General features: G+C 53.1%; 5 protein-coding genes across 5 annotated transcripts; 2 read left to right on the top strand and 3 right to left on the bottom strand.

Moving 5' to 3' along the window:
- Window positions 1–593: 593 nt before the first annotated feature.
- Window positions 594–1,906, bottom strand: BO86DRAFT_430207 (phytanoyl-CoA dioxygenase family protein). The gene is made up of 2 exons (XM_025675687.1): window positions 1,113–1,906; window positions 594–1,031 (listed from the first exon to the last, which is right to left on the bottom strand). Exons 1-2 carry the CDS (start codon window positions 1,875–1,877, stop codon window positions 855–857), a joined length of 942 nt encoding a protein of 313 aa, XP_025527649.1. The 5' UTR covers window positions 1,878–1,906; the 3' UTR covers window positions 594–854.
- A 392-nt stretch (window positions 1,907–2,298) lies between these two features.
- Window positions 2,299–3,629, top strand: BO86DRAFT_430203 (NAD(P)-binding protein; the record flags this gene model as incomplete). The annotated part of the gene is made up of 5 exons (XM_025675686.1): window positions 2,299–2,392; window positions 2,454–2,665; window positions 2,721–2,871; window positions 2,946–3,275; window positions 3,358–3,629. Exons 1-5 carry the CDS (start codon window positions 2,356–2,358, stop codon window positions 3,627–3,629), a joined length of 1,002 nt encoding a protein of 333 aa, XP_025527648.1. The 5' UTR covers window positions 2,299–2,355.
- A 1,030-nt stretch (window positions 3,630–4,659) lies between these two features.
- BO86DRAFT_409861 (RTA1 domain-containing protein) lies at window positions 4,660–7,763 on the bottom strand. Its single transcript, XM_025674445.1, has 5 exons — window positions 7,466–7,763; window positions 7,003–7,397; window positions 6,699–6,943; window positions 5,219–5,565; window positions 4,660–5,102 (listed from the first exon to the last, which is right to left on the bottom strand). The coding sequence occupies exons 1-5, from the start codon at window positions 7,735–7,737 to the stop codon at window positions 4,805–4,807; spliced, it is 1,557 nt and encodes a 518-aa protein (XP_025527647.1). The 5' UTR covers window positions 7,738–7,763; the 3' UTR covers window positions 4,660–4,804.
- A 479-nt stretch (window positions 7,764–8,242) lies between these two features.
- Window positions 8,243–9,328, top strand: BO86DRAFT_399588 (uncharacterized protein; the record flags this gene model as incomplete). The annotated part of the gene is made up of 3 exons (XM_025673641.1): window positions 8,243–8,657; window positions 8,681–8,984; window positions 9,076–9,328. 3 exons carry the CDS (start codon window positions 8,243–8,245, stop codon window positions 9,326–9,328), a joined length of 972 nt encoding a protein of 323 aa, XP_025527646.1.
- Window positions 9,329–9,374: 46 nt separating this feature from the next.
- BO86DRAFT_399587 (Zn(II)2Cys6 transcription factor) lies at window positions 9,375–11,405 on the bottom strand (the record flags this gene model as incomplete). The annotated part of the gene is made up of 5 exons (XM_025673640.1): window positions 9,375–10,066; window positions 10,125–10,399; window positions 10,467–10,670; window positions 10,723–11,232; window positions 11,290–11,405. The coding sequence occupies 5 exons, from the start codon at window positions 11,403–11,405 to the stop codon at window positions 9,375–9,377; spliced, it is 1,797 nt and encodes a 598-aa protein (XP_025527645.1).
- Window positions 11,406–12,134: the final 729 nt, after the last annotated feature.

Here is a 12,134-nt window from a genome sequence, read left to right as displayed (position 1 = left end):
AACGTGGAATAGCCTATGCGCACGGATAGAGTACCAAAGGGTAGCTGGCTTTGAAGCCATGTGCAATGCTGATAAAACTCAGGGGCTGCTGCACAGACAAGCCAACATGATCTGGTATTAGCAGAGGAAGCAAAATACGTTGTCTGCAAATAGGTTCATATTGAAAGGTACATAGAACAGTAAGGGTGCACTGAGAACGTACCACCTTTTGCCTCTCCTACATACCCAAAAAAAGATTCCTACTGCCATTCAAAGTAAGGGCAAGAGCAGCGGTGGGCAAGATGACCTAATTTGTGAACTCAGATAACGATGACCCACACGCTGGACAGCCCCTTGTTGAAATGTACAGGGGCGAGTGAATAGAGGACTCTTTTGACAACCTTTACTGTTCTACCGAAACGAGGGTTCCATTACTCTCTCCAGCAGGCCTAGATCTGGCGCCATGATAGCCCTGGCGCCATGATGGAGCCGAAATTAAAGGAGCTACATGATACGGTGCTATAAGATTGTAGGTGGGGTTCTTGGTGGGAAATCTCACCCAAAATCTCTCCGGCAGAATTGAGTCAATCGAATTCTCCAATCTCAACTCCCTTGTGAGAATCCCTGATATTAGTAGTGAGATGATTGTTCATATGATATCAAGATTGCTTAGAACAGAAAGCGGTAGGTGGCAGTCAAAGACGGTATGAGCAGTGTCGAACAATCCAGTTCCAATTCTTGGGCATATGATATCACTAGGTTGGGTAAGCTGTTCCTGAGAATTATACTCAGAGAGGGGCCTTATATTGGAACTGTTCCTGAAGCTAGCTTACAGAGTTTCAGGTGAAGATGAAAGCTCGCCGTTGAAGAGAGCCTTATACGTCAATATGCTGCCCTTCACTCAAGCCAGGAAGATTGAAGACTTTGCGCGGATCTTTCACATCGACCCATCCAAACAACGGGTCGCTTGCACTAAAACCGAGACGCTTCTGCATGCGGGGTGAGAACACCCGCACTCGGTCGACAGGGACGCTAAGGTAGATATTCTCCTCCTGAACCAGAAAGAGACAAGTAGTTAGCGAAAAGATTGCTTTGACTTGCGGATAAGAGGAGTATATCAAGGTTAAGCATACCTGGCGACGAGTTGATTGGGTCATGAACGTGCTATACAAGATCCGCTCCTCAGCCTGACTGACGTTTGCAGACGCCCCGTGATAGCAGCTTCCGAGCATCAGGAAAACGTCACCGCGGTTCATCTCCACCGGGACGGTTTGGCTCTCGTCTGGGGGGTCGAGCGTGGATTGAAGATGTGAACCGGGGATAAAGCGGGTGGCCCCGTTCTCGCGGGTCGTGCGCGTGTCAGCCACGAACATGCCCAAAACCGTGTCTCTGCCGATTGGATAGTCCTCTGGTGCTATTGCCGGCAGCTTATTGTGCTGCCCCATGCATTCGCGGTGCAAACTCTGGGTTTCGTTGCCCGGCAGCGTCGAGAAGGCCAGGGCCGAGTTGAAGACTGGGTGTGGGGAGTAGGTGTATTGTTCATTGCCGTACCAGCCTCGATGGTGCGAGGTCAGAAAATGATCGCATATATCCTGGAAAACCTGGTTCCCGAATATCTTTTCCACAAAAGCGATGGACTTGTTGGGTAGTCGTGTGACGATCCGTGTCTTGCTGGAGAAGAACCCAGGTTCAACAAGAGCATCAAAATAGGGCTTGATGTCCGCCCCGACTTCCTGAAGAATCTCTTCAGAGATGAGGTTCTGGACAACAACACCCCCATGGTGCTTCAGATAGTGAATGATATCATCGATCGATACGGTGTTTGCGTCCAGGTGATGGAGCGCAGCTTTGACCTGCGGTGTCGCCCCGTTTAGGGACTGTGTGAGGGCAGGCGCCATAGGCCAAAAGGTAAACAATTGCCACACTTGGTTGACTTCAATTGCAAGGACTGGAGGATAGCTAAAATTCAAAGGGTAGGGAATGTAGCCGTTCAATTGCTATTTTTGAGGAGCCGGTAATAAAGGTTTATGATATTGGGGCCAAGTTGGACAATGCGGTGTGGTAAATATGGGCATGTGCAGGCTCATTCCCCTTGACGTCCCCCCTGACGTCCACCACAATGACTTTCACCTAAAATCCCTCACCGGCCCGGACTCCTTACATCCGATTTAAGTTCTAGGGATACAATCTACCCAAAATTCTTGATGTCACAGGAGAAACATTCTTGATCATGACGCACAATCCTAAGGCTCACTCAATCTCCTTTTTAAGCTGATCATTGTCCACCGCATTTATGATTTCCTCAGAAACTCTCCAGCCATCGGCCCTGTTCCTATCTTCGATACGCCATCGTCGGAATCGGCGGTAGGACATGAAATGAGAATGCAGATCATTACAATCTTTGGTGCCACTGGTGAGTTGGTCACGAGCTACTGACGTCCAGCCTCAGCTTACAATTGGATCGTACCACCAAGGGAATCAAGGGAGCTCTGTCGCCCGATCACTGCTCCGAAATCGATCTTTTGAGGTTCGGTGTATCACACGGAATGCGGAGAGTAAGAAGGCCCAGTTGTTGAAGGCGCAAGGGGCCGTCATTGTCGAGGCCGATGGTTACGACACCAGCCAGATACAACAGGCATTCTCGGGTAGCTGGGGTGCCTTTGTGAACACGAACGGAGACGATCCGGTAAGGGTTCCTCGTGCCACAGATAAAGACAGCAGCTCATGACGCCTGCTTCTAGTCACTTGCTTCAGAAAATAGGACCGATCGGGACCTGGGGTTGAGTATCATTCGAGGTGCGGCAGCAGCTGGCGTCAAGCATTTGGTCTACAGCTCTGGACCCTGGGCTGCCAAGCTGAGTGGTGGCGCGTGTAGTGTTCCCTCAAATGACGGTACGTGTCATGGCACACAGGTGCTATCTTTCAGGTCCTGGTTGGTCAGACTGACGGGTCCGGGGGACGTACAGCAAAAGCCGAGGTCCAGCATGTTGCCCAAGGCCTCGGGTTTGAGACCGTTACCCCCATAATGCCCGGCTGGTTCTTCGAAACTTTTCTAGAGCCCCAGATGGCTGCCATCTTTGGAGGCTTTCCTGTCACACCAGACGAGGAGGGCTGGCTGACCTGTCGGGCACCATTATGGGGCGGCCGAGAGCACGTACCCTTCCTGAGCGTCGACAATGACTTTGGCGACATCGTCCATGGGGTGTTTCTCAATCCAGTCCGGTGGAACTTGCGCCCCATTCAGGCTATCAGTGACTTCTTGTCATTCGCGGATTTTGTGAATACCTACGTTTCGCGTGCGTGTATCCCCAACTTCTTTCCCCCGGTCTCTCTAATGTGTAAATGATTGAGGACTAATCAACAACGGAATCCCTACAGTGACTGGGAAGAAGGCTCGTTTCGTTGCCCTTTCATCTCCCATGGAGATGGAAACAATGGGACACCCCTTGCTAGAGAGTATCCGTGGCTTCTTCATCTTTTCACAATTGCGAGATGGGGAATACTTCGGTACCGGCCCGACAGAGAAAGAAACTGCGACGGCCTTGAAACAGGCCGCCCACAGAGCACAAGCCAATGACAGAAAGGGGGAACAGGCTGCGCTGACCAGTGCTCGGGACTTTTTGCAGGCTCGCTTTGGTAACAGTAAGTGATATAAGTTAACTTACCTGGCATGAGGAATCAGTTGCATCAACATTGGCATGATGATTCGAGGATGAGCCTCGCAGAACTGGCCGAGGCTGGGACAGAGGTAGACTGGGAAGGGCTTGACACGGAATGGTATCATACAGCCACGGATGCTCGACTTGAGGTGTCCAGAACATCACAATCTGTTCCTACTTTGGCCTGTGGATATAAAGGAGGCCGTTACTCGTTTGCTATTGGAGATCTTCAAAGCTATTCGAATCTATCAACAACCCTACTATACTGGTATATCTAGATAATTAGTCACGTCTTTGACTATTCATTATACATTGGTAAATGCTGAGCTCAATATATTCATAATCTGATTATGCATAAAGCATATGATATCTATAAAAGAATTCTGTGCCCGGAAGCCCGATAAGGTCCAGAAAAAACATGGCCCACTGCAGTCACACAACAGCACTCTGCACAGATGGGATAGTTCCTACACGGTGTATCAGGGTACCATGAAGCGAGTTGGTATAGGATTGAAAACGAATGAAAGCTTTGGAGATGTCTTAATTGTCGTTTTAAGTGCGCAAGAATACCTGTGTCTATGCCCCATGATGGATAGCTATGCGTAATAGGCATGTGGATGTCATTTCGAGAGAGGTAAAGCGAGCCCGGAGATCTTTATCTTAACTCTTAAACCTGGGATTCAAATCAGGCTTACATTTAATAGCGACAGTGCGGAAAGTGAGGCGCTCCTCAGCGATGTTGCTATATACATAGTCCGCTCTAGTCACGGGGTGAGGAAAAGGGTAAATAGTAAAGAATTTGGAAGATGCACTATAACAAGTTATTGAAGATAAAATAGCTAGGACACTAAAATAATGGCCAAAAATCTATTCGTTAAGTATTAAATCTTATGCGGACTTATTTATTTTATCTGGCAATGTCGGAGCTCAGCTGAACAGACGAGAAGCCCTATTGTCTACGCCCTGTGGTCGTATATGCCATATAGGCCTACCAATCTAATTAAAGACACATATTTACCTACTTCTATCAGGCCTGACGAGAATAACCTTCTAAGATAGTTACAAGGGCTATGAAAGCACATGGTAGCTGCTTTTTGACAATTCATTGGTCGGTATCTCACTTTTCAACCCCACCTACCCCCCCCCTTCCGTTTTCATATATTCTTCTATAAACTTCGTGGACCAGCAGGCCAAGGCGGACAGCGCCCCTGTAACGCCGCCGGCTTCCGGACATGGCGAAGGTGATTATACTGGGTCAACGGGCCGTCACCTGCGATCTCCGCCAGCCGGTCCCAGCTGTACTCTCTTTCTCGATTCTGGCGTTCATAGGCCAGAAACTCCGGCGCGAACCGCTCGAACTCCTCCGCCCATTCTTCGGGGAAAGCATCGTCGAATTGTTCCAGGTCCCCGCCCGCCGCCAGTGAGGCCATGATACCCAGGAGCGGGAGGTGCATATCAATGCTGCTGATTGATGTGGTGGTTAGTGACGATCTATGGGTTTTTTGAGATGGGCAAAGGGGGAAGATAAGATCAGGAACAGAGCAGAAAGAGGCAAAATCAACGGGTTTGATAGAACGTACGGACGGTTCCAGCGCGGGTGCATGTAGGGACTCTCTTCCATGAGTTCAGCCCACGAATGCCAGAGGCTATACCGGAACGATGTGAGGGGCCCGAGATTCCACGGGAGCATTCGCGCCTGGTGGGCCACCTGGCCGTTGGGGGCGAAGTAGAGGAGGAGAAGACGTCCATCCTGGCAGCTCTGATCGTCCAGAATGTAGAAGGCCTGGCAACTGAAGTTGGGGAAAACCACGGTCCCGGCGCGGGTTAGGGCTATCATCCCCGAGTCGGCGGGCTCGAGCCAGGAACTCGCGGGAGGTTGGCGGGGGTGAGCAGACGCGCGCGATCCTCCGGGGAGATTGCGCTCGCGCTTGTGGCAGGGTCAAGCAGAAATCCTGGAAGTTGCGACGTAGGGTACCAAACGCCATGGTGGGAGAAGGGATGGCTGCAGTCTCTTCCGAGGGGGATATACAAGAGGATCAAGAGCTTGGTGACTCGGACGTAGTTCTCCGGGGTATACGGCTGGTCTACGAGACAGATAAAGGGCTGAGATGACCTTAGGGTGTCCCAAACGTCCGTTGCAGGAAGAGGGGCGCGCTGATGGTATGACTGAAGGGGGAGAGATCGCTTTTAAAGTTCGCTCTTCCAAGATAACGAGGATTTGTCTGCAGATTTCACGGAAAAAGCCGTACATCACGAAAGCTTTGATCAGCTGACGCCCATTTTTGGATGAGAGCCCTTCGGTGGGTTACATCCTTGTCGAGGTCGGGGATCTGTGCTCGGGACTCCTTAGAAGACTTTTAGTACGAACTGATATTGTCCGTCTCATATGCTTGGCAAATTGTATATAACAAGTAACAAACCTCCACAAACAAGCACCAGCCTTTGATTTCCTCCAGCAAATCATCATCATCTAGATCGACGTCTGGGTGTAGGCGAACAGTCGTCGGGATCCGCCAGACCATATTTCCTCCTGTGAAAGGGTGATTTTGGTCATGTTGCCTGCTGAACCGTGGGTAGCAGGGGATGCAAACTGCTCTTTATGGGAAGGCCACTAAGTAATGAACAAGTCCCCCTAAAATGCCTACACAATCCTTAGTACCTTAGGCATTCATTGCAAGATTAAAAGGCGAATTGCCTGTTCCGGAAAAACCCGGGTGGTTCGGCTTCCCGAAAATATCATGGCTCACGTGATATTGGCTCTAGGCAATAACAACTGCTGCCTGCAGCAGCTGCGTAGCAAAAAGGATACCCAGTCAAATGATTGTTGGCCAAGTATCAGCGCTTAAGGTACCTTCCAGAGTGGAGGTTCTTGTTCTAGGGATGAAGCGGACTGGTATCATCTGCATGTCAACCTTGACTCCAGCTCTGCTTCTCATCAACACACGGGCTCAAACCAACCACAACCACATCCAGCGCGTAACGTTGAGATTCAATTCAAATCAATTCTCAACTCATCCCCAAATCAGCCCGCTGAGCTTTCGCCTCATGCCCGGCGCTGACCTCGATCAGTTGCATCTCACTATCCCGGGACCGACGAAAGGACCATTTGGTCTGATCCCAGAGGCCGTCAAAGCAAAGGCCCGGATGCAGCACGGTCAGAGCGATAACCGCGATGGCGATCATTGCGCCCTCCAGCGTCATGAAAAGCACTTGGTCATTGGCCAACGAACTATGGAATCCACCTTTGAGCTCCGCGACTCGGAAGACTGATCGCATGAAGATGGCCACGGTGGCAAGGGCCAGACCTGAAGGGATAAGGTAAGCTTTCTGCAAAAGTTCGGAAATCCCGGCAGGTAGTGCTTACCGGCCAGGAAAGCCTTCCAGCGAAGGCTGTGGCGAAGATCACGCATACGCGTCTCCGGGCTCAGATTATGCGGGCTCTTGTACACTCGCCATGCGTAGTCGAGACAGAGGGCCATGAAGAGGGCGAGGGACGCTACCTGGCTCGCCAGCCCGGCAATCATGATGTTGATGCCATCCTGGGCGAGATCGTACTGGTCTGCATCTGCGACCGAGGTGATGGCACCGCCCGCCGCTTGCAGGACGAGCGAGACCAGGTCACAGGCTACAAAGACCATCGTGTAAGTCTTAGGGCGGAGGCGAGAGATGCCTTCGCCGTAGACAATGACGATGCGGCCTAGGCAGATGTAGATGGAGGCGCTGAGAATTGCCGGTCCGATGGTCAGGCAGATCAGGTATCTGGTACCATGGTCAGAGCCAGAACGAAGAGTCGTGGATAGGCAGCAGCGGGGGAAAGGTGAACGTACTCCAGGTACGGGCCGAAGCGGAAGGGGTTGGAGTGCAATTGTATACGTCCGATATACCCAATTATCTCCAAGATAAGGCCCCCAGAAAGACCAGCCAAGTAACCCCAGGTCCGGTATCGCACGGCCAGTACCAGTTGAGCGGCCAGTAGCACGGCAAATAAGGCCAAGTAGAAGGCGTTACCGGCCAATGATGGGACATAGTAAACGTATGCCTCCGTGATGGGACAGATTTCAAAGGTGCAATAGTCCGAAGGATCGGTTGAATTACTCATGATGGATAGTGAGGTAAATATTGGGCGAAACCGGTGAATACTGGGTAGAGAGATGGTTAGGGCTCCTGGTGGACGATACTTAACCATGGCGTTGAGGGTACGGAAATCGAAAGACGTCGGCGATCCGACGTGGGCCGGAGATTTGTCCGTGCCCTTGTCCGTGTTTATTCTTTGAATTGTGGTGGCTGAGTATGTAACCATACATTACACACATCTACAATTCAAGGGACATCTCTTAGCCACCCTTGCCAAGGCTTGCAAGAGATTCAGCTAACACGGACACGGACAAGGGCACGGACAAGGACACGGACACGGACTAGGGCAAGGACACACACTCTGGCTAAGGCACCTATTCTGCTAACCCTTTGATTCTGCTCTACTGTACAGCACAGTGTCCTACTCGCTCCTGCCATGCTCAAAGATCGACCATCAGTCCCTCTCAATGCCTGTCTGGATCTGGAGAACTTGCGTGATGCTACTGAGTAAAATGCTGAGGTAGCAAGCCATGAAGTGCCAGTCTATTCTTTCAACTCTATATCTGTCACCTAAGCTCGAAGCCATCGTGATTCGAACCCGTCAAGGCCCCTTGCTATCATGCGTCGCGCTCTACCTGCTCATCTCCAGCCTTTCATGGCTAGAATCCTATCTCCAATTCAGCACTGCGCTGCAAAACAATCTCATCACTGCCGAGCAAATTGCCCCGGATCCCACCCCGGCAGCCAGACTGCAAGCAGCACCCCTCACCTCGCAGTCACTCCAATGGGCTCCCCCTTCTGTCGTTGAAGCAACAGAGAAGACCAACGACACCAGCGCTATCCCGCGGATCATCCATCGAACGTGGCGCCACCTCCCCTCCGCCATTCCCTCGGAATGGAGCAACGCAACGACCTCCTGCCAGGCCCAGAATCCGAGTACCAGCAGTACATCTGGACTGACGAGACAGCGCACCAGTTCATTGCCCGGCATTTCCCGTGGTATCTCGCCGCCTACACAGACCACCTCCTGCCAATGCAGCGCGTCGACGCGCTCCGGTATGTCCTCCTCTGGCACTACGGCGGCGTCTTCCTGGACCCGGAGTTGGGCTGCCGTCGCTCGCTAGAGCCTCTGCTATCAGCCGAAAACGTGCAGCAGGGGACTGTGCTGTTGCCCCAGCGCTGGCCCTACGGCGTCGGCGCGGAGATGATAGCTAGTCCGCCGGAGCATCCGTTCGTCATCAAGCTTGCCCTGGCGGTTCATGATCGCCGCTAGTCGGGCATCCCGGCCTGCGTCATGGCTTTCGCTAGTTTCGGGCCCCGTGGTTGTCAGCCGTGTGCTGGCGGTGTGGCTACGCTCTGTTAGTGGCGGTGGTGGTGCGCAGACTACGATCGCCGTCGTTGCTCCGGCGCTGTTGGACGATGCAGAATCAGGGGAGGCATTCTTCGTGCGGCGCATCGGGCAGGCGCCGCGCGGGGATGAAGTGGCTGTTGCGGAGCATGTCTTTGGAAATGGGCTCGGGTGGTGCGGCGCGGGCTTGTCCCTGGCGGGCATGGCTCTGGTGATCTTCGGTCTTACCTCGCGACCAAAAGGTGCCGTCAACCATCTTCTTGTATGAATATAGTCTGTATGTGCATACATCTACATTCGCAAACCCTCTATCCCTAGTCGTCAAACCCGCTAGATCCCTGCGCCATCCAATCACCAAACATATCATCGAAGGTAGGGTCCGGAAACAGCCCGGGCCACTGGAAGTCGAAGCCATCTCCCGAAACTGCAGCATAGCCAACCTGAAACTCCTCTTCAGCCGGGATCTCCGCGATACGGGCATTCCTCGGCGACGAGGCTTCGCCAGCCCCCGCCACCGGTAAAGGCTCATTCCGCTGCTGCTGGGATCGGGATAGGCTCCGACTCTCAAACCACCACTGCGCCCGCTTGAGCCGCTTCTCGTAGTGGTAAAACACATCGCGGTCGCCGCGGGCGTCCATCTGGGAGGTGACCAGCGCCTGGATGCGGAGAATGCACCGGCTCAGCATGGTGGAGAGGTCGAGCGCGCGGGTCAAATCCGCCATGTGGGGGTGGATGTGAGGGTCCGCCGCGGCGACGGCCAGCTTGCAGGCCAGGGTCACGACGAACCCGAGCTGCACCCAGCCGGCGTTGTTAAAGGCTACCTCGCGACGGAGGGGCAGGGAGATGTAGAAGTCTAGCAGCGTGCGCGCTGCGGTCAGCCCCATGCGCAGGGCTTCGATCGGGAAGGGCGAATCGTGCCGCGGGCGCTGCGCGCTCGGCTTGTGGTCGAACAGGGTCACTTGGCACAGGTAGAGCTCTACCGTGTGATACTGCATCATAAGAAGATCTGAACCAAGTCAGTTCGGTAATCTCGAAGTTCCGGTCGCCCCGCGTGGGTCACCTACGGCTGTCGGTGAGCGGGAAGGGGAGCTGGGCAAGGTATAGATCCAGCTCAGACCGACGGTCACGGTAGCACTGTTCGAGTGCATCTGCGTCATGGGGCTCTGAGGTATGCTGCCCTGAGGCTACGATGATCCTTTCGGACAGGCGCTGCAGCTGGATGAGTTGCAGCAGGTGCTGATCCGAGTCATATTCAGCGGTTGATGCCAGGAGCTCGCATGACGTCTCAAGATACGGAATGAAGGAGAACGAAGAGCGTTTCTGGAGGATCTGCGAGATGCTATGAGGACATTAGCTGGCTCCCGTAGCCATCAAAACGGTGTGCTGCTGCTGCTGCTTCCACAGACCTGGACGAAAACCAGAAAAACCCGACAACCGCCCTCCTCTCTTCTCTTCCCCACGAGATCTCCCGGTCGAGCTCCCCGTTGAAGTCCACCCTAGTTCTCCAGAATCGATCCTCTGGGGCACGGTCAAGCTGAAGGTCGGTGATGATGCTGATGGCCAGATGCAAGTACTGGGAGAATCGGCGTGGCCGCGAGTGATACTGGCACCTTGAGCGAGGTAAGAACTCATCGAGATTCCAGCAACGAAAGGAGACCCTACCACGCCAGATGAACCAACAGGCCCTGTAGCATGTCAAACGAGACCGGGCCGTCGAAGATCATACAGCGGCCGATGGTGCGCTTGACCTCGAGTTCCAGTGTCCGTTGCAGGGGCATGTTATCGTACAGTGCCGCTGTCAAGATCGCCAGGAAGAGGAAGGGCTTGTCCCTCCGCAGGGTGGCTGCTGTCGCGGGCGACGGCACCATGACAAACGGACAGTACGGCATCAGCGTCCTCTGGTAGTCCTGCAGCAGCAGGCTTGCCGCCTCGAGGGTCAGGAGTCCACTGTCGATCACATCCGGCGGTGGACGGGGTGTCGTTGGAGTAGTCGTGGGGCTCTTGTCGTCGATACTGGCTTCCGAGACGGTGGCGCTGGTGGACTGCGCCAGCAGCCGGTCCAGCTTGGCTTCGAGCGCATCGATCCGCCGGTCCTTGCTCTCGCTCAAGCTGGGCCCCGCGTTGGCTCGTCGGCCTGGTTGAAACTGGCAGGTTTTTCTTAGGCGTTCGCAGCTGCAGTGGATTAGTTGTCAATGACATTTCTCGGAAGTTCACTATCACTGCACCAACCGGTCGCAGCTCCCGGTGGGCACGGAGCGAATGCATCGGATCTTGGCTCGAGCGCAATTCTGACAGGTCCGCAGGGAGCCATTCGCGTATCGGGTGGTTCTGGTACGGTCACTCATGTTCCAAGTAATAGGGTGATTACCTTTACAGGTGGTTCCAGGGGAGAAGAGGAAGTAAGTTGTTGGAGAGTCTAAGTAGGCGAGAAGCAGGCACGATTTAGTGCTTATATGCGGGGGTGGAACGAGACAGTAAGATATAAAAATGGGGGCTGTGCAACACTGCATGACATGGACCCACACGGTACAGTACTGTAATGTATTTACCGTACCATATAGGTTGTTTCAGGTCGGCTATGAACGAACCCTAAGTCGATCTACAACTATTTCCGGCTCAAATCCTCTGCCCCGCCGACTTCATTTAAACTGCCAGGTCCACTATTTCACTTCTACCGTGGAGCCCATGAGACTTGGCTCCTCAACTTGACTGGAATCCAACTTACAACAACTAACTGAGCAATTGCATCTCAGTATATAGAACACAACGCAAGTCGTCCCGCTCGCCGAGTAGGTTAGGGCTACACTCAGGATCCTGCTCGCGAAAACAAGCCCCGTGAGAAAATACTCCTGCATGCGTCCCACTTACTGGGGCTGAAATAGTGACCAGGCAACTGTGATGTACTCAATAGGTCGTTAACTTCGTTCAGTGGTCTGAATATAGGTTGTGAAACCTTACCGTCAAACATTGTTATGGATGATACTACTCCCAATTTATCAATGGGTTACTCCTACACATATTTCCGCGCGCATGACTCATTTCAACTTTGACCCCCTGTCAACAATGCACTGGAC

The sequence above is a fragment of the Aspergillus japonicus genome (assembly GCF_003184785.1).
Source record: "Aspergillus japonicus CBS 114.51 unplaced genomic scaffold BO86scaffold_24, whole genome shotgun sequence".
Taxonomy (NCBI): domain Eukaryota; kingdom Fungi; phylum Ascomycota; class Eurotiomycetes; order Eurotiales; family Aspergillaceae; genus Aspergillus; species Aspergillus japonicus.
Note: the sequence above shows the minus strand (reverse complement) of the source record. Positions and strands in the feature narration are given on the sequence as shown.

What these genes read in the sequence shown, in the direction of transcription:
- BO86DRAFT_430207 (XM_025675687.1), bottom strand. Translation starts at nt 1,877, where the DNA reads ATGGCGCCTGCCCTCACACAGTCCCTAAACGGGGCGACACCGCAGGTC. An exon ending in CCCAATCAACTCGTCGCCAG is followed by an intron (nt 1,032 to 1,112) that starts GTATGCTTAACC and finishes TTTCTGGTTCAG; the next exon opens with GAGGAGAATATCTACCTTAG.
- BO86DRAFT_409861 (XM_025674445.1), bottom strand. Translation starts at nt 7,737, where the DNA reads ATGAGTAATTCAACCGATCCTTCGGACTATTGCACCTTTGAAATCTGT. An exon ending in CTGGAAGGCTTTCCTGGCCG is followed by an intron (nt 6,944 to 7,002) that starts GTAAGCACTACC and finishes TTATCCCTTCAG; the next exon opens with GTCTGGCCCTTGCCACCGTG. An exon ending in GTGAGATGCAACTGATCGAG is followed by an intron (nt 5,566 to 6,698) that starts GTCAGCGCCGGG and finishes CCCTGCCACAAG; the next exon opens with CGCGAGCGCAATCTCCCCGG.